Source organism: Narcine bancroftii, chromosome 10, assembly GCF_036971445.1.
Source record: "Narcine bancroftii isolate sNarBan1 chromosome 10, sNarBan1.hap1, whole genome shotgun sequence".
Taxonomy (NCBI): Eukaryota; Metazoa; Chordata; class Chondrichthyes; order Torpediniformes; family Narcinidae; genus Narcine; species Narcine bancroftii.
The window spans coordinates 98,324,854-98,352,278 of NC_091478.1; the positions used below are offsets into that span (position 1 = coordinate 98,324,854).

Sequence of the window (27,425 nt, forward strand, 5' to 3'; positions counted from 1 at the left end):
GGGATTGCTCAAGGTGGTACGTGGGTTGAAAGAAAACATTTGAAAATCACTGTTTGAATTATACTTCATTGACTCGTTATGTGCACGGTTTCAGAACTCCAAAGGGAATGGGCCAATGAGAATTTTTCTCAAGCCAAATATTTCAGCAACAATTGGGTCTAGAGCAGGTATTCCCAACCTTCCCTTCCCACCCACATACTCCTTAAGCATCGATGGCATAGGGATTACTTAAAGTGGTATGTGTGTGGAAAGAAAAAGGTTGAGAACCACTGAGATAAACAATGCATCAACTTTTACTGATGGGAGGTCCACTCAAATGTCTGATGACAACAAGAAAGAAACTGTCCTTGACTCTGGAAGGTTGCAGAGAGATGTGGACAGCTTAGGAGAGTGGTCCGACTCAGAAGAAGAGAATGTGACCAGGTGGGATGGGTCAATGACTGCTTTTTTGAGGCAGATGGAGGTGAAGGTAGAGTCTGTATTCATTGGAAGAATGAGAGGGGATCTCATTGAAACACTTCAAATGCTGAAAGGATTGGACAGAGTAGATGTAAATAAAATGTTTCCATTGATGTGTTAATCCAGGACAAGAGGGCACAGTTTTAGAATTAGAAGCTAGAGGGTCATTGATTTTTGGAATTCATTGCCACAGACAGCTGTGGAGGCCTGATTATTGGGGGTGTTAGGAGATTGATAGGTATCAAATTATTCAGGGTATCAAGTGATGTGGAGAAAAAGGCAGAATTTGGAACTAGATGTGATCTTGTTACAGGCCCAAAGCCTTTTCCTTAAATTATATAGGCAGGTGCCTGAATAAAATATAACATAGATGAGGGGGACAGGGAGAGGAGGTCATAGATAGATGAGGGAATGAGGACACAACAGCAAATAGGGGGAGGGGAATGACTCTGTGAAAGGAGTGGATAGCCGAAGGAAAAGAGAATGAGAGATGGCAAAGAGAGAGAGGGAACAAGGAGTGGTCTAGCAGACACTGGAGGTTAATGTTAATGCCATCCGGTTGGAGATTGCCCATATGGAATATTAAGTGTTGCTCCTCCAATTTACGAACCTGGCAAAGACATTGAAATATAAATTATTCTACTTACTTTTCCCTTCCAAACTCTAGGCAAGGATTCAAAGGTCAGATGATTAGTGATTAAAATGCTTCTGCATGGAATTCACTTGAAGTGTGGTGATGGAGTGGGGTAAGCACTCATCCAGTTGATCCCCTTCAGAACCATGGCAATCTTCATTTTGCCCATTGACTTCAAATTTATCAGTGGAAGTTTGATGCTGCGTTTCACCTGAGTGCGCAATAAATCAGAACTGTAATGTAATACATTGGCAAATTGGAACATTGTCCAATCACAGCCTCGTTCAGGAACTGCTCTGCTCATGACCGCATAAAGTTGCAGAGAATTTTGATTTAAAAAAAAATTAACTATTTCAAATAAGGGTTTATAAATTTCCATAATTTGACATTCTAAAATTATGTGGATAACATGCAAACCAACCCCCTCTCCCATCACTCATGCTCTCTCAGGAAAGCAGCCAACATAATAAAAGATACACTCTCCTGTCCCCTCTCCCTTCATCAGAAGTTACAAGAATATAAAATTGTGAAGCATCAGATTCAAGGATAGCTTCTTTTCTTTTTAGAGTAACAGGCCCTTCTGCCCCATTAACCCTATGCTGCCCAATTATATCCATGTGTCACCTCCTAATCCCACACACCTTTGGAATGTGGAAGGAAACCGGATCACGCAGAGCAAGCCCACACGGAGATGGGGAGAATGTACAACCTCCTGACAGACAGTGGTGGATTTCGAACTGGGTCACCAAATGCTGCAATGGCATACTGCTAACTGCTACCTTAACCCTGCCATCCTGCTGTTATCAGACCCTTGCAAGGCCCTCCAATATGCAAAAGACAATCTCTCATTCTTTCAAAACTATTTCAATTGGACCTTGCACTGGTTTTGTGCAGTTTTCTCTTTAAAGTCCTGCAACATGCTCTGTCTGCACTGCCTGCTGTCCTTCAACATTCGTTGACTGGCCTGGAGAGCACAGAAAGCAAAGTTTCCCATTGTATCTCAGTACACATGAAATAATAAACAGTTCAATTCAGTGAATCCTCTGCAACAAAATTCCAACCAAGATTTCTGTGCTCACATTAAATAACAGAATATATAATGTAACTGTGGATGGGCTAAGGTTCATCTTCACTGTAGAATGCAATATTTTGGATTGAAGGTAATCTGTTCATTCTCCAAGGATAATTTTCCTCATTGTGAAGTCCCAAAGCGAAACACAAAGATTTACTGACTGTTTTAATTAAACATCGACAAACATAAAACAGACCTTAAAGCAGCCTAGAGCTATTCCTGACTCCAGTAGAATATTGTAGTTTCCATCACTATGGAAACACCCTGCATCTACTCATTCAGAAGATGTTAAATCATTGAATCAATTCCTATTCAGTTTCTCGCATTCCTTTCCAAGGACATGGCATTGCAGTTGATATCAAACTTCAGGCACTTTGCCCAATGGGTTTCCTTTGAATCTGGCCTTGACAGTGCATGCATGTGAAATAGCAGACAATGGACATAATGAGGAAAATAATCAAAAATAGGTAAAACAGTCCTGATTCTCAACCTCAATATTCCTGTCTAAACATTGTTAACCTTCCAAAAGTGACATCAGGTTCACTTACCTGAAATGTTGACTGTCCACATTCAAGTTGTGCTCATTGTCACATGTATTAAGATGTAATGATAGAGTTTGTTTAAGCTGACCAGTTCTGATCTATAGGACCACAAGTAATATGCAGTCTGGTATGGCAGGGATAGGGAGCGGTTAGCACAATGCTATTAAAACACCAACAACTCAGGTTTGAATCTGGTGCTGCCTATGTGAAATTTGCACCTTCTCCTTGTTTCACGAGGGTGTCCTCTGGGTGCTCCAACTCCTCCTGATTTACAAAGGGATTGGTGGTTAATTGGTCGCATGGATGTTGTTGGGCAGCAAGGGCTCATGAGCCAGAGGGGTCTGTTAATGTGCTATATCTCTAAATTTTTTTTAAAAAGCTGTGCAACAGCAATACTACCCTGCCTGACTCATTAATTCCCCAAGTTTTCATTGTTTGATCAAGATTCGAGCATCCCCAACTCTTATGCTTCTCTTGTCGATTGATCGTGGTCTGCAATATAACAACTGAAAACCATGTCGCTCTGTGGCAGAGAATTCCTGGATCATATTCTTCTTTGGCTTGGCTTCGCGGACGAAGATTTATGGAGGGGGTAAATGTCCACGTCAGCTGCAGGCTCGTTTGTGGCTGACAAGTCCGATGCGGGACAGGCAGACGCGGTTGCAGGGGAAAATTGGTTGGTTGGGGTTGGGTGTTGGGTTTTTCCTCCTTTGTCTTTTGTCAATGAGATAGAGTGAAGCAATTAGACGGCATCTTGGCCCTAAATGGCCAGCCTCTATTGTAAAACTTGTCATTTACTGATATGCCTTCCAGTCAAAGGAAACAGCCTCAGCCTTTGCTCCCATTTCATCTCAGTGTTGGAATGAAGGCACCTCAATTCCAAATGAGGGTTGTGGACCAATTGGCTAAACTCTTGGTTCAAAGAGATGAAACAATCAATTCCTCATCGTCTGTTCCTAGACAAGGCATATTATTGATGATGAAGAAAATAACTGATATTATCTTATTTCTATCTCTTGGAACATTACGGTAATGCAATTCCATACTGTTGTAGTTGGGGCATCTTATGTGTGGCCACAGCAAGTAAAGATTTCCCCGTATCTATACATTGTATCATGTATATGACAATTGCTCTCATATCTCTTAACAAGATCTTGAGGAGGGATTATTCATTCAATTTCTCTATGCCAGGAATCTTTTAACATTGACATTTACAATCTGATGAATTCCTTTGGAAAGCTAGTGTCAGCCTTTTTGTTTTTGTTTTTCCAATGTTCATTGATTTCCACTAAGTGCACAAAATAAAATCATTTGGGCATCTCTCCTGGATTAATTACTCTCACCTCAACGCCATTGCCCAGTTTAATGTTATTTCTTCTCCCAACCTTACCTAATTCAATGTGTTGTTCATGGCACAGTGAACGAAGGGATACAGAGGCTTTGTTTAGCAGGTGGGACATTACACACAGCACAATGTAGACTCACGGCTGACAGAACACATCCCATAATTTCTCTGTCACGAAGGCTGTGTACTTACACTTCTGCAACATAGTCTGCCTCCGCTCTCTTTTCAAGATATAGAAATATCAAATGGTTACAAAATAGAGGAGGCCATTTAGCCCATCTGCTGGAACAACACTCTAGCTCCTCCCACCAGCTCTTTCCATCATCCTCGATTTCTTTTCTCCATCAGATACATTAATATTTCTTCTTGAGGGTACAACAGAAAGGTTTCCACCACATCTGCTGGCAATGCATTTCAGAATCCACCCACATGAGGAAATATTTCCTTGTGTCACTCATCAGTTTCTGTTATATTTCCCTGTGACCTCAACTCCCCAGCTTCCCCTCCAATGGGAGCTGTCTCCCATTGTGCACTCTGCCTAAAGCCCTCTCTTTGTTGAACACTCACATCAAATCTCACCTTGGCCCTCACTTTTCCAAAGAAATCAGACCCTGTCTCTATAATTGAGCCTTGTATCTAGTTACTTCTGTTTTATTTTCTGAATGCTCTCGCTTGCCTTCATATCTCTCCTGTAATGTCGAGACAAGAGTTGAACACAACATTCTATGGCAGAATGATGTTATATGCTTTTATACTCATCCATGATGCCTCATGTCTTTTGACTGTTGACACAAAGTCTTGTGACTTAAGCTATTGTTAACTGTATGGTTGTCATGGAGAACTCAAGTTTATCATCATCTGATTGCACAAGTACAACCTGACAAAACAGCATTCTCCGGTCCTCAGTGCAAAACATGCAGACACACAACCAGACACACATACAGATAAACAATACATATTCAGGACAAGTAGTCATATACACAAATAAATAAATGAATAATGTTTCATAATATGAGAGTTTCTAATGGTTAGTGTGAGCAGTTCCTTTGGTCGTTCAGCATTCTCACTGCCCACGGAAAGAAATTGTTCCTCCTCCTGGTGGTGCTGGCTCCGATACTCCTGTATTTCTTTCCCAACAGGAGCAGATGAAAGGTGCTGTGTGCGGGGTGGAAGGAGTCCTCAATGATTTTGCACGCCTTCTTCAGACAATAATCCCAGTAGATCACATCGATGAGGGAGGGGGGAGACTTCGGTGATCCTCTCATATGGTCCTGAGGATTGGCCTCTGATCCGTTTCTCTGCATTAACCGTACCCACACTGTAATGCAGCCGGCTGTGATGCTCTCAATCGAGCTTCTCTAGAAGGTTGACATGATGGTGGCCTGCTTCATTCAGCTCAAGAATTGCAGTCACTGTTGCACCTTCCTGATAAGTGAGGAGATGTGTGTCCACGATAGGTCACTAGTTAAATGGGCTCCAAGGAACTTGGTGCTCTCTATTCCCTCCACCACAGAGCTATTGATGTGTGGTGGACGGTGGTCATGAAGGACTAATGATTGATCAGTGAATCGCTGCATGGATCAAAACAAAAGGCAGATATACTCAACAGGTGGAGCAGCATCTCGGGTGGGAGAGAAAGAGTCTTAATGTTTCATGCGACTCCCCTTTGTTGGAGCTGGGAGAGATGAAAAAGTTAATTAAAATGCAGAGAAGATTGTGAGAGAAAGATGTGATAAAATAAATATCTGTGATATGTTGGGATCAGGCTTGCTACATGTCATGAACAGATGTACAATATACAGATTCACTGAAATCTTTACATTCTGCGGCACATATGTACATTAGATTCAGCAACTACAAATGTAGATGCTAAAATACCACAAGATGCCATGAGACCGAAAAAGAAATAATAAATATAAAAAAGAGAGACAAATAAATATTTACAATTCCAATGAGTGCAAAAGATATAGTGCATTCCGAGAGTAATTCATGGTTAGGGTAGTAAGTGGAGGTACAAGAGGGGGAGGGAAATAAACTCTTTTTGAACCTAGAGGTGCCAGACTTCAGGCTTCTGAGGATAGTAGTGAGAAGAGATCATGGGTGGTGGGGATCCTTGATGATCTTGGCTGCCTTCTTAAGGCAGCAGCTCACGTAGATATCTTCAATGGATGGGAGATCACAGCCTGTGATGGACGTAATAAGGTTTGCCTCTTTCCACTGCCTTCTGTTAATGAGTTGTTGATGGGTTTTTCAGAAGTTGACATAGAAATGTGAAGTGTTGCAAAATAATAAGTCCGAGTGTACCAGTGGGGAAGAAAAAATATATTGAGCCAATATCACAGATAGATGACCCACAGCAAAACAAATGTCTAGTTCTGATAGAGTCCAAGAAAGTGAGTTATTTGGAAGATTGAGAATTCAATAGTGAGTCAGAAAGCAGCTCCCTGCTTCTATCAAACAAGTTCCTATTTTTGAAGCCTGCTATTGGCCTTATTAATATCAGTGCAAGAACTTATAGACAAATAAGTCAGAGTGGGATTGGGATGGGATTGAAATAGTTCCACATCAGAAAGCTCAGGGTCACCTTATGTACCTTCCAATATACAGTAAAACTCCCACGTCTGACACCTGTGAGGATTGGTAGATGCTGGATAAGTATATTTGTTATTTGCTTGAGCTTGTGTGTTGGATGACTGGCGAACTGACCGCCAGGGAGCGCCAATTTTAAACTCCCATATGTTTTTAACCATTTATTTTCAGTGAATATTTTTGCTGGTTCATTGAGGCCACCGTTTACTCGAATTCCAGATAACAGGTTTTTCTGCACCTCATTTTTTTGGGGGATTTTATGCCATTTGTAATTTATTGCCAATCTTATCAACACATCACTATTGTTTTGCAGCTGTAGGCTAGCCTCATTATCAACAGCACCACCAAGTCTCATATCATCTTTGAATTTGCTAATTATATTCCTAACCTCATATCTGTCAGTCAGCAGGAGCCAAATAACTGCATTGCACAAAGACGCCCAAAGCAGTCCTATAGGCCAGTGTAGAATACTCAGTGGATGGGTAATTTACAAAGTCCAACATGGTTGGTGCTTTGTCACAGTGCCTGCCTGCCTTCTTATAGACAATGTACTTGTCTGTGGACATACATTGCATTCGGGCGAAGCCTGTTCAGAAAGACCTTTGACGCAGGGCAGGTTTAGATGCAAAGGATGCAGAAAGGTACCACAAGGATTGGAAGGCTTGTCGTGGTCACAGAGCAAAACACAGGCCTTGTGGCCTATCCTCTCCATGCTGATCTAGTTGGCATTCTGGTCAAGTGCCATTTATCTGCATTTGATCCATGTCCTTAGCACTTCATATATCTCTCCAACTGTATTTTGAACATCCAAATACAATCTGCTTGTGTTCTAAGATGGATAAATGCATTTCATTTTCAAAGCTCCATCCACAAGAATGTCCCAACACCTCTTACATGTTTTTTTACAGTCTTAATGCAGCAAGTACCATTAAAAAAATCTCAGCCAAGGTTTCAGTTCTCTTCTTACCAGTCGCAGACCCTGTTGGCCAATGCATCTGTTGGATGATGGACAATGCTGGTCTGTGAATTTTCCTTTGGATCTCATTCATTTTCAATCACTTGGATGCAGCCATTTCTGATGTGGCCAGAAAAAAAAAACCTGTAGCTTAATGTTTACTGTACTCTTAAAGATGCCAATTGAAAACAAAATATTCTCAATGCTCACATTTCCACGGTGGGATTAAACAAGTTATCAGCCTGGATTCACAGAGGCCATTGAGTAACTAATTCTTTGTACATGAATGTTTGAATTTTTATCAGTAATAACCAAAAACATTCCCAAAGATTTACTTAAAATTAATGAAGCATTTGCACAGATGTTGGCAATGCTAACTATACATAAGAATTCACCATTTAAAGAAAAGTTATTGCGTGCAGAATACCGACCACTTACACGGGAGAAGCTCAGCCAGTCAGGCAGTACCACAGGAAGTAAAACAGTCCACATTTCTAATTTTAAAAATTTTAAAATCTAATTTAGACATACAGCATGGTAAATGCCATTTCGACTCTCGAGTCCATGCAACTCACTTTACACCCAATTAGCCTCCATCCTCCAACCGCACTGTTTTGGGCACATAATTAAACACCTTTCATTCATTCATGGGTGGATGGAAACTCAAACCTTGACATTCTCAGCATGGGTCATTGCTTCAGGTACTCAAAAAGTTCTCTATCATGTAGTTACAAACCTGAATACTCTTTCTGAACCCTAGACTCTTAGCTTCTTTCTTTTACATCACTACTACAGATAAACATGCTTTTTAGTCTGTGCCAAACTATTATACTGTCCAGTCCCATTGACCTGCACCTAGATCATAGCTCTCCATACGAACCCAAATTTTTCTTCAATATCAAAATATCAAATTCACCACTTCAGCTGGCAGCTCGTTCTCCATTTACACATCTTCCCCATCGCACTGTTCACCTGCCAGCTTTAGCTCCTCCCCACCCCTACACCACGCTTCTATTTGGGCGTCTGCCTAGTTCTTGCCATTCCTTGTGAAGGCTTTTCACCCAAAACATCAACTATCTGAGTGCTGCCCTTGCTTGATGCAAAGTGATCTTACTTTGCATTGTAATCTGTAATTGTGCACTTTATGCAACTGTTTAAATGTAGGAGGTAACTTGTTAGACTGTTCAGAAAAGAGCCCAGCTTACAGAAACAGGTATTCTTTGTTAAATAATCATAAAATTAGGATGTAGCTGGTTTATGGTGTTGGAAGTCATGATGAATTCTGCAGCCATGGCTTGACACCTCACCCTCTCACACTCCACGAAAATGACAGTCTTATGTTGTATGCATAACATGCTGAACATTTCCAAAGAGAATATTTGACCCCGGATCTGAGGTTAGGAGGAGGAGATGGCACTCCCTCATTTTCTACAAGAATCCCCTGTGCAAGTATCCATCAATTCATCCAGTGAGGGTGTCTGCCTTCCATAGTGACCACGCTCAAGCTCCATACCAGGCAAGAGCTTTGGTTCTATGAATTGAATTACTTATTGCCACTTGTAGAAAGATACAATGAGATTTTTATTTTAATGTGCTATCCAGGCAAGTCAACCTTTCCATCGCACAAAAGGTAGTACAAGAATAAAAGCAACAGTGCAGGGGATAGTTTAGTAGAGCATTGTAATTAATTTTGATAGTGTTAAGGTAATGATAGAACAGAGTTAAATAATCATAATGATCTCAAGTGATGGGATTGTGGAAGCAAATTACACTCTTTAGAACACCAAAGATTTTTAGTGCCCTGCTGCAAATCATGGATCCTATTTCTCCCTCACCTATTTTGCTTTACTTACCTATTCCCCGAGATGTGGGTATTGCTGGTGAGGCCAGCATTTATTATCCATCCCTCGCTGCCTTGGAGAAGGTGAGACTAGAGTAATTCAGTTGAAGGTGTCTCCATGGTGCAGATGCAGAGGGAGCTCTGAGGTTTAGATCAGTCAATGATGAAGGATTAAAAGTCTGCAGAATAATTATGGATGTCTATTTTTTGTGAATCAGGCACCAATATGTTCTGATCCCTCAACATCTCAGAGATCAGCAATTTTTTACCAGCTCATTAATAGGCTTTTTATTTAGTCTTTCGTCCAAAAAGTGAATAATGTTTGTTATTGGCAAAAGAGAAGAGGACCTGATTTAGCACTAATTTTTTTTAAAATCCATAATTCAATACTTGTGGTGAGCTTGGAGTCACGTAGACCAGGTTGAGTGATGGTGATCAATCTCCTTCCCTGAACGAACTGGTGAGGCAAATCAGTTTTTACAGCTGGTAGTTTAACAGCTTCCATTAGCTTTCATCTTGCATTTATCTTGTTGTTAAGATGATGTAGAGGTTTCAACCTTAGTTCTGTCGATCAATATTCCATTTCTTTCTGACACAATAATAATTTAACTGTAGAGTTAACCAAAGGCCACCTAAACTCTCCATCAGATGAGATGCCTCTGGGAGGGTCATCTCTGAATGATGCCTTTGTATGAACAATAAAATCCAGCCAATTCTGGCTTCTTCAGTGGTCAGATATAATTTGCCATTTTGAGTTCAAGTATATCGTCATATGTACCAAGGAGCAGTAGTAGAGTTTGTTTTCCAAACAGTCCAACTGAATATCCCAGAAAAAGTGCTGCAATTAAAACATGGTGGAGAAGTGTACATTTACAGAGAGCAATTAATTAGTACAGAACAAAGGCAAAATAATCTTACTAGTATGCAGTTCATTCAAGAGTCTGATAAATGGAACTATCCTTCTATCTAGTGGTACATGATCTCACACTGGTGAATCTTCTCAATGGCAGGGGAGTCAAGAGTATATGGGATGGACCGCTGAAAATGTTTACTTTTGCAAGGCAGCAAAAGATTTAGATGGAGTCGATGGACAATCTCCTACAATTTCTTGTGGACTTAGGCTGAGCCATTCCCATCCCACACAGTCATGTACCCTGTTTGGTGCACCTACAGAAGTTGTTAAGGGATGCAGGTAGAAAATAGTAGGGAACCAATTCTCATGCTCATAAAAGATGTTTGGAAAATTGGCTATATTTTGTAAGGAGTTTCAGGAGATTTGGCATGTCTCCAAAGACTCTCGAAAACTTCTACAGGTGTGCCACGCAGAGCATTCTGGCTGTTTGCATCACAGTTGGGTATGGAGGTGCCAACAGTCAGGAAACGAAAAGGCTCCAGAGGGTTGTTAACTCAGCCTGCGACAGCACGTGTACCAGTCTTCCCTCCATCAAGGATGTCTACAAGAGGCAGTCTCTTAAGAAAGCATCCTCTACCTTCAAGGTACCACCACCCAGGTCATGCCCTCTTCCCTCTGCTATCATTGGGAATAGGTATGGGAGCCTGAAGATGAGCACTCAGTGGCACAAGGATGTCTCCTCCCCCTCTGCCATCAGATTCCTGAATGAACAATGAACCACAGACAATGCCTTCTTTGTCTTTTTCTTTTCCTTGCAGTATTTTTATTATGTAAGGTTGTTTATATAAATGCTTGTGACGCTGCCGAAAAACAACAAATTTTGTGACATCTTCATGACAATAATTTCTGATTCTGAAATGCTTCAGGAATCCCAATTTTAGTCACAGACGAATTTTATGTTTAAGTGTTGAATGTTCTCAATATTCTCCATGGTTGTCTTGAATACATTTTGGTTCCTTTGCTTTCAGGTCTCTATCATTTGTCTGTCCTTGAGGACATGCCAGTTGGAGAAGTTGCGGGAAGGGTCAAGGCTAATGATCGAGACATGGGACAGAATGCCAAGTCTTTGTATGAAATCATTGACGGAGATGGAGTAGAGATGTTCGAAATCAGGACAGACGCCCAGACCCACGAGGGAATTATCATTCTTAAAAAGGTACACAGGATTTATTCCCCTCATCCCTTCACTGCAACACTTTTCCAAGTGGCCATTGTGCTTTCACATTTGATACACACCTAATTAATGCAGCTCTCCATATCTTCACTGCCCTATTCTTCACTTCCTATCTGATTATTTATTTATTTTACTCATTCCAAAAGGGTGATTTCTCTGGATAGTAAAAGGAATGGGAGTGATCATCCCACTCCCCAGAGTGAAGCCATATTTGGAGTTCTGTTGACTGCATCACAGGGGGAGGCTTTGGAGAAGGTGCAGAATAGACCTCACCACAATGTTGTATGGATCCAAGGGTTTGAGCTGCAAGAAGCGGTAAGCCGGGAGAGGTTGAACAAACTTGGGCTGTTTTCTCTGGAGTGTGAGTGGCTGAGAGAACAACCTGATCAAACTTATAAAATCATGTGCGCAAGGTTAGATTTTTCTCCAGGGTGGGAATGTCAAATACTGGAGGGGGTCAGCTTTAATGTGAGAGGGGGGACATTTTAAAGGAGATTTACAAGACAGGTTTTTTTTTCACTCAGAGAGTGGTAGATGTCTGGAATGAGACTCACAGGAAGTGATGGGAGCAGACATTAAAAGATATTTTAACGAGCACATGAACAGTGCAGAACAGTAGAGAACACGTGCAAGCAGATGGATCAGTTTACGAAATAGTTCATGGGCTGAAGGATCTGTTCCTGTGCTGCAGAGGTCTGTGGCCTGTTGTTCGCAGAGACCTGCTAGGGTTGGCGGTGAGAGCCAGGGGAACTCGATCCCTGTCCCTGTCCCAGTAAAGAGAAGGTGAGAGCAGAGATAGGGAAATGGAAGAGAACTGCTCAAAACCTTTGTTAAGAATGGAAGGGAATCCCAAATCCGAATGATTTCAGAGTTACCTGTTCAGAAAATCTCCTCAATAGAGCAAATACGATGGGACACATGGAGTCATGGGGTGAAGAACAGCAAAGCTGTCAGAGTCAGTCAGCTTGTAATAAATGCCAGAGAAGTTATTCACATGGAAATCAAAGGGTAATATAGAGAGAATCAAGCCCTTTGACCCCCAAAAAATAGGATTATCCTGAGACCAGTAATGGTAGGCAGAGATAGGATGGACTGAAATACTTTTTTTTAATGTTGTACAACTCTCTGAAATGTTGAATATTATAGTACTTTAATCCTTCAATTTACTGGCAATACTCAACGCTTATGAACTCCTGCAAAGGTCGACCATCTTTTTTTTCCCCATCAGCATTTTATTAGACCATTAAACTTCAGCCAGAAAAATTGAGCATTGATTACAGTAATAACCTCATCTGGATTAAATATTGAATATTTCTAACTTTTGGACTTGCATGCACGATTGTTTGTTTAATTTTTGAGATATATTTTTTCAGCTATGCAACTGTCTTATAATCATTTATATTTGATAAATCATTCACACTGCCATTGCTTGCAAAGTGCATCATAGCTCTAGTTCTGCAGGGTGGCATAGTGACAAGGCCTGTTGAGCTGCTGGTTCATTGTTCCAGTGACCCATATTCAATCCTTAACTCCAGTTCTACCACAGAACCATGGAACACAACAGAACAGATACAGGCCCTTCAGCCCATTTGGTCTGTGCCGAACTGTTATTCAGTCTAGTTCCATTGTACTGCACCCAGACCTGAGCCCTCCATACCCCTCACATCGATATACCTATCCAAATTTTTCTTAAATGTCAGAATTGAACCTGCATTCACCACTTCAGCTGGCAGCTTATTCTTGACTTTCACCACTCTCTGAGTGAACAAGTTCCCTCGAATGTTCCCTTTAAACATTTCTCCTTTCACCCTTAACCCATGTTCTCTAGTTCTCCCTGTGACTCTATGGGTTACCCCTGGGTGCTCTAGTTTCCTCCCACATCCCAAATCCATCTTCTTCCTGAAGTTTGATGACATCAGAAGAAAGGTCCATCAGTATCTCATAGCATCAGATGGAAACACAGAGATTAAAATTACAATTAAAATTTATTGAGTCATACAGGACGGAAACAGGTACTTTTTAGTCCACTTACACTGATCCTTCACTGATGTCACCCACATTCCTGCCAACTTCCACTAGGTTCTAACTACCACTGCTGATGGTTCTCTGTGGCCAATCATATTTTGTACATCTTCATTTAAAACTATACAGTACAAAATGAGTGACCTCAAGAATGTCAGCACCAGAATCCTACTTGTAAAAAGAATCTCGTCAGCTAGTTTGCTTCTTTGGACGGTCTTTGACCATTGTATAAAAAATGTTTCCCCTTTTGATTCCCAGCTAAAATTTGGAATCCACTTTATTGCACCAAATTGGAGGGTTTTTTTTTTGCATTGAATTCAAATGTTTTATTTTTATTGTTCTGTGTTTATTTTTTAATATATTTTTGTTTAGTTTTCAAAAAAAAATGAATGATTATCAGCATGGTTGGAAAACATAGAAGGATGATCAAATCTGACAAGGAAGAAATTTGATTTGAGTGGAAACTATTTTTTTGCACAATGAAGATTAGTTTCCAGTTATATCTGTCTCTTAATCCACATCACTCAGAAAACAAAATGTCCATCAGTGTCCCATGATCGTATCTCGACTAATGTTTATTCAGCTTCTGAACATCAATAGATTCCATCACCGTCTCCATATCATAACGACTGCATTTAATCTCACAGTGTCTGGCTTAAGAGAAATATTTGGTTGCAAGAGTGAAGGATTTTAGCCGCAAGGTTAGACCAGAGAAGCCACGGTTGTTCTCTGTGAAACAAAGACGGCTGAGAAGAGATTTGATAGAAGTGGACAACATCATAATCAGTAAAAATGCAAGGCTGGAGAAAATCAGCAGGTCAAACAGTGTAGCAAAGATAACATAAGCAACGTTTCAGGCTCGAGCCCTTCATCGAGATAGCAAAATGTAGGCAAGCGCCTGAAGAAAATAGTTGGGGTGGGGGAGGAAGAGCACAAGCCCACAGACAGGAAGTAATAGGTGGATAAGGGAGTGAGGGCACAAGAGAAAATGTATTTAAATAGGGAAAGCAGAGGAAAGATATTCCCATTAGTGTATTGTTCGATGGCAGAGAATCAAAAGGCTGGTTAAAAGATGTATGATTGGTGATGGTAGGAAGTTTTTTCAAATATAGAGAGTGGTTGTCATCTGGAACCCATTGCCTGTTGGGTCTGAGATTCAGAAAGGGCTTGTATGAGGGAAAGGGCTCAGGGTAAAAGGCAAGGGATTAAAACTGGATTGCTCTGCAAAGACCAAGAATGGAGTTGATGGTCCAAATAGCCCACTTCATGTCCCAACCGCTCTATAGATGTGTCTTCTCTTTTCTCTCTTTGGCTTGGCTTCGCGGACGAAGATTTATAGAGGGGGTAAATGTCCACGTCAGCTGCAGGCTCGTTTGTGGCTGACAAGTCCGATGCGGGACAGGCAGACGCGGTTGCAGCGGTTGCAGGGGAAAATTGGTTGGTTGGGGTTGGGTATTGGGTTTTTCCTCCTTTGTCTTTTGTCAGTGAGGTGGGCTCTGCGGTCTTCTTCAAAGGAGGTTGCTGCCCGCCGAACTGTGAGGCTCCAAGATGCACGGTTTGAGGCGATATCAGCCCACTGGCGGTGGTCAATGTGGCAGGCACCAAGAGATTTCTTTAGGCAGTCCTTGTACCTCTTCTTTGGTGCACCTCTGTCACGGTGGCCAGTGGAGAGCTCGCCATATAACACGATCTTGGGAAGGCGATGGTCCTCCATTCTGGAGACGTGACCCACCCAACGCAGCTGGATCTTCAGCAGCGTGGACTCGATGCTGTCGGCCTCTGCCATCTCGAGTACTTCGATGTTAGGGATGAAGGCGCTCCAATGAATGTTGAGGATGGAGCGGAGACAACGCTGGTGGAAGCATTCTAGGAGCCGTAGGTGATGCCGGTAGAGGACCCATGATTTGGAGCCGAACAGGAGTGTGGGTATGACAACGGCTCTGTATATGCTTATCTTTGTGAGGATTTTCAGTTGGTTGTTTTTCCAGAATCTTTTGTGTAGTCTTCCAAAGGCGCTAATTGCCTTGGCGAGTCTGTTGTCTATCTCGTTGTCGATCCTTGCATCTGATGAAATGGTGCAGCCGAGATATGTAAACTGGTTGACCGTTTTGAGTTTTGTGTGCCCGATGGAGATGTGGGGGGGCTGGTAGTCATGGTGGGGAGCTGGCCGATGGAGGACCTCCGTTTTCTTCAGGCTGACTTCCAGGCCAAACATTTTGGCAGTTTCCGCAAAACAGGACATCAAGCGCTGAAGTAAACCTGTAATAATTATACCCAGAATATTAAAGTGGGAGACTGAGAACATGTCAAATGCAGATGAATGGGGAGCACCCTCAAAGAAACTGAAAAGTTATCGATTCAAGTCCCATTCCAGAGTACCACATTATCCTGGCTATTTAGTGTGGTAACAATGGAAGCCAGTGCTGTGGAGATGCCATTGTTTATATGACCAAAGCTCGCTTGGTTGGTAACAAAATATAACTTAACAACATTGGAAGAGGCGATTAATTCTTCTCAATGCCCTGGTCAATATTTCTCAATCAAAGTCATTAAATCTAATTTCCAAGTCATGATCTAATTGATCTTTGTGGAAGGTATGAATAGTCAAATTAAGACCTCTTGACCCCTCAAGAGTGCTCCAGATTCTTGTAAGATCATGGCAGATCTGATTCTCCTCTCAGCACCAGAAACATCTTCCCATCTGCTCCCCTCTCCACCCTCTAGAGCTTCCACTCCTTCTGTGACTCCCTTGTCCACTCATCCCTTCCCACCCATCACTCCCTTGGCACCTGCCCCTTGTGTCCATAACTTCACCCTCACCACTTTCAGAGTCCCAAGTAGACCTTCCAAGTAAAGCAACCCTTCACTTCTAAATCTTCAGGAGTCATCTACTGCATCTGGTGCTCCCATTGTGGACTTCTCTACACCGGAGACTATAGATCACAGTCTGGGAGATTGCTTCGCTGAGCACTTTCACTCTGTCCACATCAATGACAGGGATCTCCCCATAGCCAATCATTTCAATTCTCCTCCCCACTCCCACACTGACATGTCTGACCACTCTTGAAACCAAATATTTCTCTTAAGCCAGACACTGAGAGATTAAATGCAGTTGTTATGATATAGAGATGGTGATGGAATCTATTGACCAAGGCCACCCATAAATTGGAGGGGAACACCTAATATTTCATCTGAGCACTCTCCAACTGAATGGCATTAACATCAACTTCTCCAGATTCTGCTAGCCCACTCTGCTCTCTTTCTCATCCCTCTGTTTTCTTTCCTCCAGCTCTGCATTCCCTTCACAGAACCTTTTCACCTCCTCCTGTTGGCTGGTGTGCCCTCCTACCCTTACCCACCTATCACCTCTTGCCTGTTGGCCTCTTTCAACCCACAATTTTGTATGGATGCATGCCTACATTTTCTACATACCTTGATGAAGGGCTTAGATCCGAATCATTGGTTATGCATCTTTATCTTTGTTCTATAAAGTCCAATGTTTGACCTGCCGAGTTTTTCCAGCATTGTCTCTTTACTCGATTGACCTCTCTCTTTGTGTTTATTTTCAACCTTGCTTATTGAAAAGCAGTCACCTTTGCTTTAAACATATTAAAATATTTTGCTTTCATATCCCTTTAAGGAAGAGTTCCAAAAACATGCAATCCTTTGAGAACTTTTACTGCACAAATTGATTGCTCGTTTTCCTGTACAACAGCCACCATGGCATTTTCTTGAGTGCATAATTGGGTATCGAGTCAAATGGACTGTACTGAGGTAAAGAAATGCTCAACAAATGTAAGTTAATCAAGAGAATTTGAGAATCCTGGGGTTAAGTGCAATACACAATGTTGATTACAATTTACTTCCCATGGATGCCATGTGACCTGCAGAGTTTCTCCAGCACTTTTGGGCATTGCACTCAACAAATGTCAGTTGATTAGGCTGCAATGAGGCTCCATCCCTGCTGAGAATTGTTACGGCATCATTCTTGGAGATTACCAGGTGACGGAGGATGGAGGTTTGCAGTTGTAATTGAAAGTTTGTGACTGATGGTGTAGCATGAGAATTGACGCCCAAAGTCTTTTTTCTGTTTGTGACATGTACAAATAACTTGGATGTGAATTTACGCGGGACAAACGATAAGAAAATTGGTAGGCGTTGTGGATAGGCCGGATGATCGTTCAAGGTTGCAGGATGATGTAGATTAGCTGGAAAGTTGAGTAGAGCAGTTTTTGGCCACGTGAGGGAGTGGTCGAGCCCTTAATTAAGACTTTCATGGCAATATTCATACAGAAATAGTCAAAAAATGCCGGGTGCATAATTTGGTTATGACACATTCCCTTGGAGAGATTGCAGAAACATAGAAAGTAGGTGCAGGAGACCATTCAAACCTTCGAGCTTGCACTGCCATACAATCCAATCACGGGTGATCATGCAACCACAGAATCCTCCCCCTGCTTTCTCTCCATACCCCTTGATCACTTCAGCCATAGGGGTCATACCCAGCTCATCTTTGAATATACCAAATGAACCTGCTTCAACAACTGTCTGGGGTCGGGAAATCCATAAGTTCACAACTCTCTGAGTGAATAAATTTCTCCACATCTCAGTCCTAAATGGCTTCCCCCTCATCCTTTGACTGTGACCCCTTGTTCTGGACTTCCCCAATGTCAGAAGCTTTCTTCTTGCATCTAACCTTTAGACCTGTCACTTTGTAATATGTTTCAATTAGATAGATCACAGAGTCATACTGCCTGGACCAGACCCTCAGTCCAACTTTTCCCACACCGACCATTATATGCCACCCATATTCGTCCCACTTTCCTGAGTTTGGCCTATAGCCCTCTAAACCCATCCACGTATCCATCTACTTTTTTTCTTAAACATGGCAATAGTATCTCTCTCAACCACCTAATCCAACCTTCCATGCACCCATCATCTCCTGTGTAAAACCGTTAGTCCTCAGGTTCCTGTTAAATTTCTCCCCCCACACAAACTTATGTCCTCTGGTTACTAATTCCCCTAACCTGGGCAAAGACTCTCAGCTTTAACCTGATCTATTTCTCTCTTATTTTGTACACCTCATCCTCCTGTGCTCCAAGGAATAAACCCCTAGCCTGCTCAACTTCTCCCTGGAGCTCAGGCCCTTGGGTCCTGGCAACATCCTCGTAAAAGTTCTCAGCACCATCTCTAGCTTTACCACATCATCGTTATAGCAGGGTGACCGAAACTGAACACAATACTCCAAATGAGGTCTCACCAACACGTTATTCAAGGGTTAGTGTAGTGATTAGTGCAATGCTATTATAGTGCTGTGTTTGAATCCGGTGCTGTTTGTAAGGAGTTTGCATGTTCTCTCCTTGTCTGGGTGGTTTTCCTGAAGGTACTCCAGTTTCCTCCCAGCCTTCAAAAAGATCTGGAGTATTTGTACAGCACAGGCTCATGGGCTGAAAGGCCTGTTACCATGCTGTATGTCTAAATTAAGTTAACTGCAATATGAGATCTCATCTCATTCTTCTAAATTCCAATGAGTATAACTCCAGTTTATCCATTCTTTCTTCATATATCGCTCCTGCAAACCCAGGTAATGAATCAGTCTTAGATGTCCAACAGATAAGAAAATGGCCTGGGCATATGAAATCAGTGCATCCAGAAAGTCAAAACCAAAACCTTGGAGTTGGAGATTTGTCTGTCATCTTGCCTTCTTCCTGTGAATGACCCCCTGTCGACAAGCTGTTGCTCCAACTTCCTGTATGTGTTTTATGAAACAAACTGACATAGTTCTTCGAAGGAAATAAGAAAATTGCTTGCGTTTGTCACGTAAAATGCACAATATTTGGTCAATGTCCTGCTTCAGAGCAATGTGGAGAGATTGTTATGTTAGGCAATATGGATGGGATGCTGTGCTAACTTTGACACACGTATAAGAAAATTAGATTATTCTTTAAACTGTTAGAGATTGGATACTGTTGACATTCAAAGGAATATGGATGTGTTTATACAAAAATCACTTCAAAAGAAAATGATTAGGAGGGTAATTTTCTTTATCATATTTAATTTAAGAAGATTTGAAAAAAATCTTACATTTAAAGTACATTTGTGAGCAGGTGCATGGATAGGAAAGGTTTAGAGCAGGGGTGGGCAACCTTTTTTATTAAACTCGCATTCCACCTTAAGTATTCCTTATGTCAGTGATTCTCAACATTATTCTTTCCACTCACATACCACTTTAAGTATTCCCTATGCCGTAGGTGCTCTGTGATTAGTCAGGGATTGCTTAAAATGATATGTGGGAGGAAAGAAAAAGGTTTGAAAACCACTGTTTTAATCGTCCCTAATTGACTCGTTATGTGCACGATTTCATAACTCCAAAGGAAATGGGCCAATGACAATTTTTCTCAAGCAAAATATTTCAGCAACAATTGGGTCTAGAGCAGTGATTCTCAACCTTCCCTTCCCACTCACATACAGCCTTCAGCAATTAGTTACCCATCACAGAGCACTTGTGGCATAAGGTGGAATGTGAGTATTAAAAAATGGTTGCCTACCCCTGGTTTTGAGAATGCAAGTAAATGGGACGATATTGTAGAAAGTGAGAATGAGTAGATTAGATTTCAGTTCAGAAGGATGAAAGGAGACCTCACTGAAACAAATAATTCTTGAAGGGTTTGAAATATCAGATGCAGTAACAAAATATTTCTTGTGTCTGAAAGGTCTAGGAACAGGATACCTATTTTTGAGAATAGAACTGAACTGAGGAGAAACTTTTTCACCCAAAGGATGGTAGTTCTTTAGAATTATTTTCCCCAGATCCTCAGTCACTATGTTCATTCAAAGCAGAGGTCAAAACATGTTCCATCAATATAAAAAAAATTCAAGATACTTGGGGAAAGTGGTGTAAAAGTGGTTGATGTGGAATATAACTAAGATCTCTCCACCCTGAGAGAGATGTGGATGTTGAATTACTGAATTTATTTTGAAGAGTGAGGGAATTATGAGGTACAGACAGGTGTGTGGGACAGAGTCCTCTGCGAGATCAGCCATGATCTCATTCAATGGCGGAGCCTGTTGGGCTGGATGGCCGACTCTTGCTCCTAGTTCTTATGTTCTTCTGAGTGGAATCAAGATAAGTTTGATTCATTTCTGGTGCTGAAATAGAAGTCTTAAATTAGGCTCTCAGTGATCAACACTCACTCACCAGAGCCAACAGTCTCAGGGTCTATTGTAGCCCAGTGGTGTTATGGGGAAAGATCTCCATCAACTGAAGTAAATAGGTTCTCACTTAATTTTGATTACTTCAAAATGTGTAAAGTCACAACAGATGTATACTACTAGAGGCTAATTTACAAGGCAGCACACAAATTATTTTCAATTTTTTAAGCTAGAAAGGGTGCAGAACAGATTCACAAGTATGTTACCAGGACTAGAGAGCTAGAGATATAAGGACAGATGGATAGGCTGGGGATTTTTTTTTTCCATGGGGTGTAGGAGGCTGAAGGGAACCCTCATAAATGTTTATAAACTCATGAGGGAAATCGATAAGGTCACAGTCTTTTTCCCAGGAGAGCAGGAGGGTATTGATTTAAAGTGAGAGGGGAAAGAATTAAAATCACTCCATGGGACAACTTTTTTCCACCAAGAGTTTGAGTATGTTGAACAAGCTACCAGAAGACCATAAGATGTAGGAGCAGAATTATGCATTCAACGCACTGAGTCTGCTCCACCACCCAAATCATGGGTGATACTTTTTTCTTTCAACCCCATTCTCTTGCCTTCTCCCTATAACCATTGACATCATTACTCAACAAGAATATGATGAGTAAATATATCCAATGACAGCCTGTGGCAGCAAATTTCACCGATTCACCACTCTCAGGCTGAAGACATTTCCCCTGATTTTTAGTCTAAAGGGATGTTATTTTTTTCCTGAGGCTGTGATATCTGATCTTGGATGCTCCTGCTACTGGAAGCATCTTCTCCATGTTCAACTCTCTCCAGTCCTTTCGACATTCAGTAGGTTTCAATTCCCCCCCCCCCCGGCCCCCATCCTTCTGAAATCCAGCCAGTACTGACCCAGAGTCAACAAACCTATTGGTTAACCCTCTCATACCTGCAATCATTCTTTGGACCTCCTCTGGTCACTCTCCAACACCAGGGCATCCTTCCTTAGATATTGGCCCCAAAACTGCTCACGGTACTCTACTTATGTTTTGACCAATGCCTTGCAAAGCCTTAGCATTCCATCTTTGCTTTTACATTCCAGTTTTCTTGTAATGAATTTGTCTTCCTTAGTACTGACACAAACTGCAAGTTAACTCTTAGGGAATCCTTCACTAGGACTCCCAAGGGCATTTGTGGAAGAGGTGACTGGAATTATGATATTTAAAATACACTTGGACAGGTAGATAGATAGGAATGTTTTGGATGGATATGACTCCAATGAATGTAAATTGCACACACTCAGAGAGATGCCCTGGTTGGCATAGAGATGTTGGGCTGAGGAGTCGTGCTGTAAAATTCGATGATTATGGCAATCTGAATAAAAGTAAAATTGTTAGATTATTTGGGAATAAGTAGCAACACTTGAATCTGTTATCCAACAGGATCTCAATAGAAAAAAATATGGCAAACCTTTCTTTAAAATATTTTTATTGTTTTTCAGTGCTAATAAATTTGTTCAGTGCAATTATGGGATGTGCTCCAGGAAAAAAAAAATACCGAAAAGCACAGCCATAATAATAAAGAATGGACATAATAAATTTAAATTTTCCAAACCCTAAATAAAGTTGAAAGTTAATAATGATGAAACAAAGTAGCCCACTCTGAAGTGGGACAACACAGGGCCAAAATTCGGTATTAACACTGACCCTAGAGATTATGGTAATAGTCCATGAAGCGGCCCCATTACATTTGGAATCTAATGTTTGAATCATTAATTGAGTATCTATTTTTTTTCCAAATGTACCCATTGTGCATGAATAGATGGGGTATTATCTTTCCACTTAATCAAAATAGCACACCTGGCCAGAAACGAAGTAAAAGATAAAATGCAACATTTAATTGGCATTAACAAAACATTATCTTCTCCAAAAGTTCCAAACAGAGCAACTAAGGGATTTGGTTTAATTTCAAATTGAGAATCACCGGTAATGTTTGTAGAAACTTTTCCAGTATTTTTCCAAACTGAGAAAATATTCATTAAAGAAGCATCACTTAAAGAGACATTATAATCATGTACATCTTTAACAATGAAGAAACAGAGTGGATCCATGCATATGTAAAGGCCGTTAAAATTTAAATAGATTATCTCAATAAGTGAAAGAGTGGGGAAATGAAAAGTCCTCGAGTGTTATAATATGGATGAAACAATATTAATGGCTCTGTAAGCAGATTTCCGTCCTCCAAACAAAATTGGTGCAATAAATAATTGCTAAAAAACTGCCTTATTATTTCCGAATACTTGGGTGAACATGTTGTGAGATATACTGATACCACAGAAATTCCATCCATCAGTGTTAATATCATTTGTTCTGCTTCTGCTTAGAGTCATTAGTGGAAAGCATTCATCTTTGTCACTTCCTGCAGCCTCTGGACTTTGAGACCAAGAGATCCTACACCTTGAAAGTGGAGGCAGGGAACTCACATATCGATCCACGCTTTATCAGCAAGGGACCCTTTAAAGACACTGCAGCCGTGAAGATTACAGTGGATGACGCAGATGAACCTCCCATATTCTCATCATCTGCCTACTTCTTGGAAGCGAAGGAGAATGCAGCATTGGGCTCAGTCATCGGAGAGGTTCAGGCTCGTGACCCTGATGTTATGGAGAGCTCTGTAAGGTAGTGAAGGCCACATCCCTATTTCTAACTTTTTTATTATCGGTGCCTGTAAGTCCTTTAATGGGGTGCAAACCCCACCCCAGGAACTAGTTCAACTGCTGTCACTTTTGGGAATATGGGCAGCAATCATTTATGGACAATTCATGAGGGAAATTGACCTCTTGTTATCATCCTTTCATGTGCTCAGTGCCTTCATTAAGCATCTGTGAACCTTGAAATTGAAGGTCACCAGCGACTCCACAGTGGAAGATACCTCATTGAATTTGATTGTACAACTCCACACACAGCCACACATACTCACCCCCCACACACATACCCACCCCCCCAACACACACACACACACACACACACACACACACACACACACACACACACACACACACACTCAGTGTGAAATTGCTGTTGACAGAATCTTGTGATGTTCAAGCGGGCTCTCATGATTCCTATGTATCAGAGATTGTACTTGCAAAGTACTCTATTGGCAAGAAGTATTTCAAGCTATCTTTGTGTATCACAGATGTGATATAAATGCAAGTATATCTTTGTTTTACTGCTGAGAGAAATGAGTGCTTTGCATAACTTGTACTGCTCCAAGGCTCTGAGTGTTTGATTTATATATTTATTCAATTGATCTATTCATGTCTCAGCAAATAGCTTCAACTAATAAGAGAGCACAGGAAGCTTTAATACCCTAACAGCTTGATTTAGCCTGTGCTGTCTGTAACTGAGCAATTTTCACACCACTTCTCACATTCTCAAATGTGCAGTTCAGATTGAAAATCAAATTTTAAAGCACAATTAAAATTTAAAACCCATTTTGAGATGGGAAAGACATAAATATAATTGCTTCACTGAGATTGTTCAGTGATAGACAGCTGACCATTTCATGTTGAAGTGCCTGGACTCTCAAGCACATAGAGAAAATAGGCCCAGAAACAGACCACTCAGCCCATTAATCCCTGCTCCACCATTGAATGTGGCTCCATTCAATGTGCTCCACCATTCACCATGGCTGATATATCTCTGACCTCACCTCCTGTGCCAGTTCCCCATCGCCCCTGATCTTTTAAAAAATATATTAACCTCCACTTTAAATGCTTCTGATAATCTGACCAAAGTATGTAACGAGATCCCACAGAGCTAACGGTGAAGGTAAAAGAATCATTGGAAATACTGAGTCTTTTTCAGTCTGTTGTTCACGGACTGCCATAGAGATCAGTTCTGTGTCTTCGCTATTTCCAATGGATGAAATAAAAATCGAATGTGTTTATACTAATGCAAATCACAGTGGGGGAGGGAGTTGTGGGAAGAATGCAGAGACTACAAGAACTAAAATACTCTGCTGGAGGAACTGAGCAGGTCAAGCAGCATTAGTAGGAAAGAATGGTCGATGGTTGGATCTGAACCTTTAATGACACTGAGAGTGCAGAGGGGAAATAGCCAATATAATGAAGACAGGGTGGGAGGGGTTGAACAAGGGCCATTAGGGTTAAACAGGGAATGGTGAAGGAAGATTGAGAGGTGAAAGTAGTTGATTGGTAGATCCCAGACAAAGTGGGAGAGATGCAAGAGAAATAAAATGGGCCAAATGCAAGAAGAGAACAAGATGGAGCTGGGGGGGTAATCTAAAATTAGAAAAATCAATATTCATACCATTAGGTTTAAGGATAATGAGGTATTTTTCCTCGTTTATATTTAGCCTCACCCTGACAGTGGATGAGGCCAAGGTCAGACATACTGCCCTGCAGACAAGTAGTATGTTGCCATTTATTGCATGAGGATTTGAGTTAAGATGGTTTATAACATTTAAATGAGACCACTCCTCGTGTAGCAGTAGGGTGTCCCGACATAGAACAGTTTTACAGGGATCTAGGGGCTGTATGTCGGAAGAATGTTTCCTGGCAGTGCAATTCAGGACTCAAGTCTCTCTTGGAATAAATTATATGCCAATTTGGACTGAAGTGAGGAGAAACTTCTATACTCAGAGAATGGGATATCTACAATGTGGGACGCAGAACAGAACAATATCAGGCCTTCAATCCACAATGTCTGGGCCAAACAATACGCTGAGTTAAACTGATCCCACCTACCTAACGACACATGATCCATAACCATCCATCCTCTGCCTGTCTAAATATCCTTTCACTGATGTAATAAATCTTTGGTTTCATTGGAGATATGTGAAGCCCTGATTGGTGATTGAATTCAAAATGGAGAGCAATGAATTTCGGGATCTTAGCAGATTGTCATCAATATGTCCGAAAAGCAGAGAATTTCATGTTGTTCATGACAATAAATTTTGATTCTGAATGTTGAGAGAGTGCAAGAAACTGGTGTTAAGACAGATTAGCCATGATCTTGTTAAATGAAAGAGTATATTGGAAGGGCTGAACAGCCTATCCCCTCATTCTTATGTTCTCAGTAGATAGATAACCTCAGCACTTTCTCGTAAGGATGCAATTGCACTTGTTTTCACATATGATTTACTGTACTTACTTCAAAGTGTTTGTCTAGCTCACACTTCCGATAATAACCGTGTCCTGCAAAGAACTATTGCAGCTTAATTTAAGACAAAATTATTTTTCCAGCGTGCTGAGCTTTGAAGGAGCTTTGAAAGATGAAATCTGCAGGTATCGAGCTGGCTGTCAGACCAGAGTAAGATGCACTCGAGCAGCAATCAACTCTTTTTTAGCCCTTTGGTGGTGCATGTGACCACAGTCAATCATTCACCAAAGCCCTTGTCAAAATCCGTAAGGTTCACTCAGTGAATGGAAATATCTGACCGGGAATTAAAAGTCAGTCAGAACCTTGTTGTGATAATGCTAAGCTCTGCTGATTGCATGCCAGTGTACTCCCAGAACTGTCACTGGTGCCCTGGCCAATATTAACCGCACCAGATTACCTGATAAAATGTTATTTTTAAAAAAGAAAATAGGCATGCAGTGCAGTAGCAGGCTTTGGCCCACAAGTCTGTGCTGCCAAATTAAACCCAATTGACCTACATCCCCAGCACATTTTGAACGGGTGGAAGGAAACCAGGGCACCCAGAGAAAATCCACGCAGGCACTGGAAGAACATACAGACAGTGCTAGATTTGAACCCCAAAACAACATTGCGTTAACCACTATCCTAACCGTGCCTTTCAACTTCATTTTTAACTATGGTGGGTAAATCAGGCAGTGCTGAATTTGAGTAGTGGACTAATAGCGAAAGAAGTAGAACAGTATGATAGAGGTACAAATTGAAACCTACCTGGAGAATTTTAATTCATGTAACTAAACAAATCTGATTTTATTTTTTAGAAAAGCTCATCTCCAAAATTGCACCTTACAGTGACAACTGCTTTGAAATAAGTAGAGTAAAATCAAACTTGCCCCATAATAAGGAGTCCGAAGATTGCTGACAGACCTTGGAAATGGAAGAATCTGCAGACTGAAGGATCTTTAAACGGCCAGCGCTCAGGCAAGTTCAAAACCACAGGAATTTTAAACAGCCAGCAATTGGGCCATTTAAACTTCTTAGGAGTCGCAAACAGCAGATACTCACTACATTTAACATCATGGGAGATTTAAGGGGACATCGCACAGACCATTTAAACAGCGTGGGAACTACCAGCAGTGGACCCACAGGTCATGAAAAGAAGACGTGACCACATGAACAAGAGGGAGGGCTACAGGTTAAGCTGAGGTGCCAGGCCCTGAGGATTCTGCTCCCTAACATCCTCCTGGCCAACTTACAACCCTTGGAGAACAAACTTGACGAAATCCAAGCCAGACTTCAGCATCAGAAAGACATCAGGGTGTTGCGTGATGTGCTTACGTGGCTAAACGCATACATTCCAGGCATGGCGCAACTGCCCAAGGGCTACACCCTCCATCATGCTGACTGGAAACAGGTGTCAGGTATAACCAGGGGAGGAGGCATTTGTGTCATCATCAATTCATCGTGGTGCACAGACGTGAGGGTCATAACCCAGTCCTGCTCCCTTGATCTGGAACATCTGATGATGAAGTTCCACCCGGGAGTTCACCGCCATCATCC

The 27,425-nt window shown here is 41.4% G+C and overlaps 1 protein-coding gene across 1 annotated transcript in view; it reads left to right on the forward strand.

The window, feature by feature from the left end:
- LOC138745028 (cadherin-8-like) overlaps positions 1–27,425 on the forward strand; it is a 190,918-nt gene that overhangs the window by 110,744 nt on the left and 52,749 nt on the right. The window contains exons 5-6 of the mRNA XM_069902069.1: positions 11,318–11,505; positions 23,131–23,384. Of these exons, the coding sequence (XP_069758170.1) occupies positions 11,318–11,505; positions 23,131–23,384 (442 nt within the window). The remainder of the gene's footprint in view (positions 1–11,317; positions 11,506–23,130; positions 23,385–27,425) is intronic.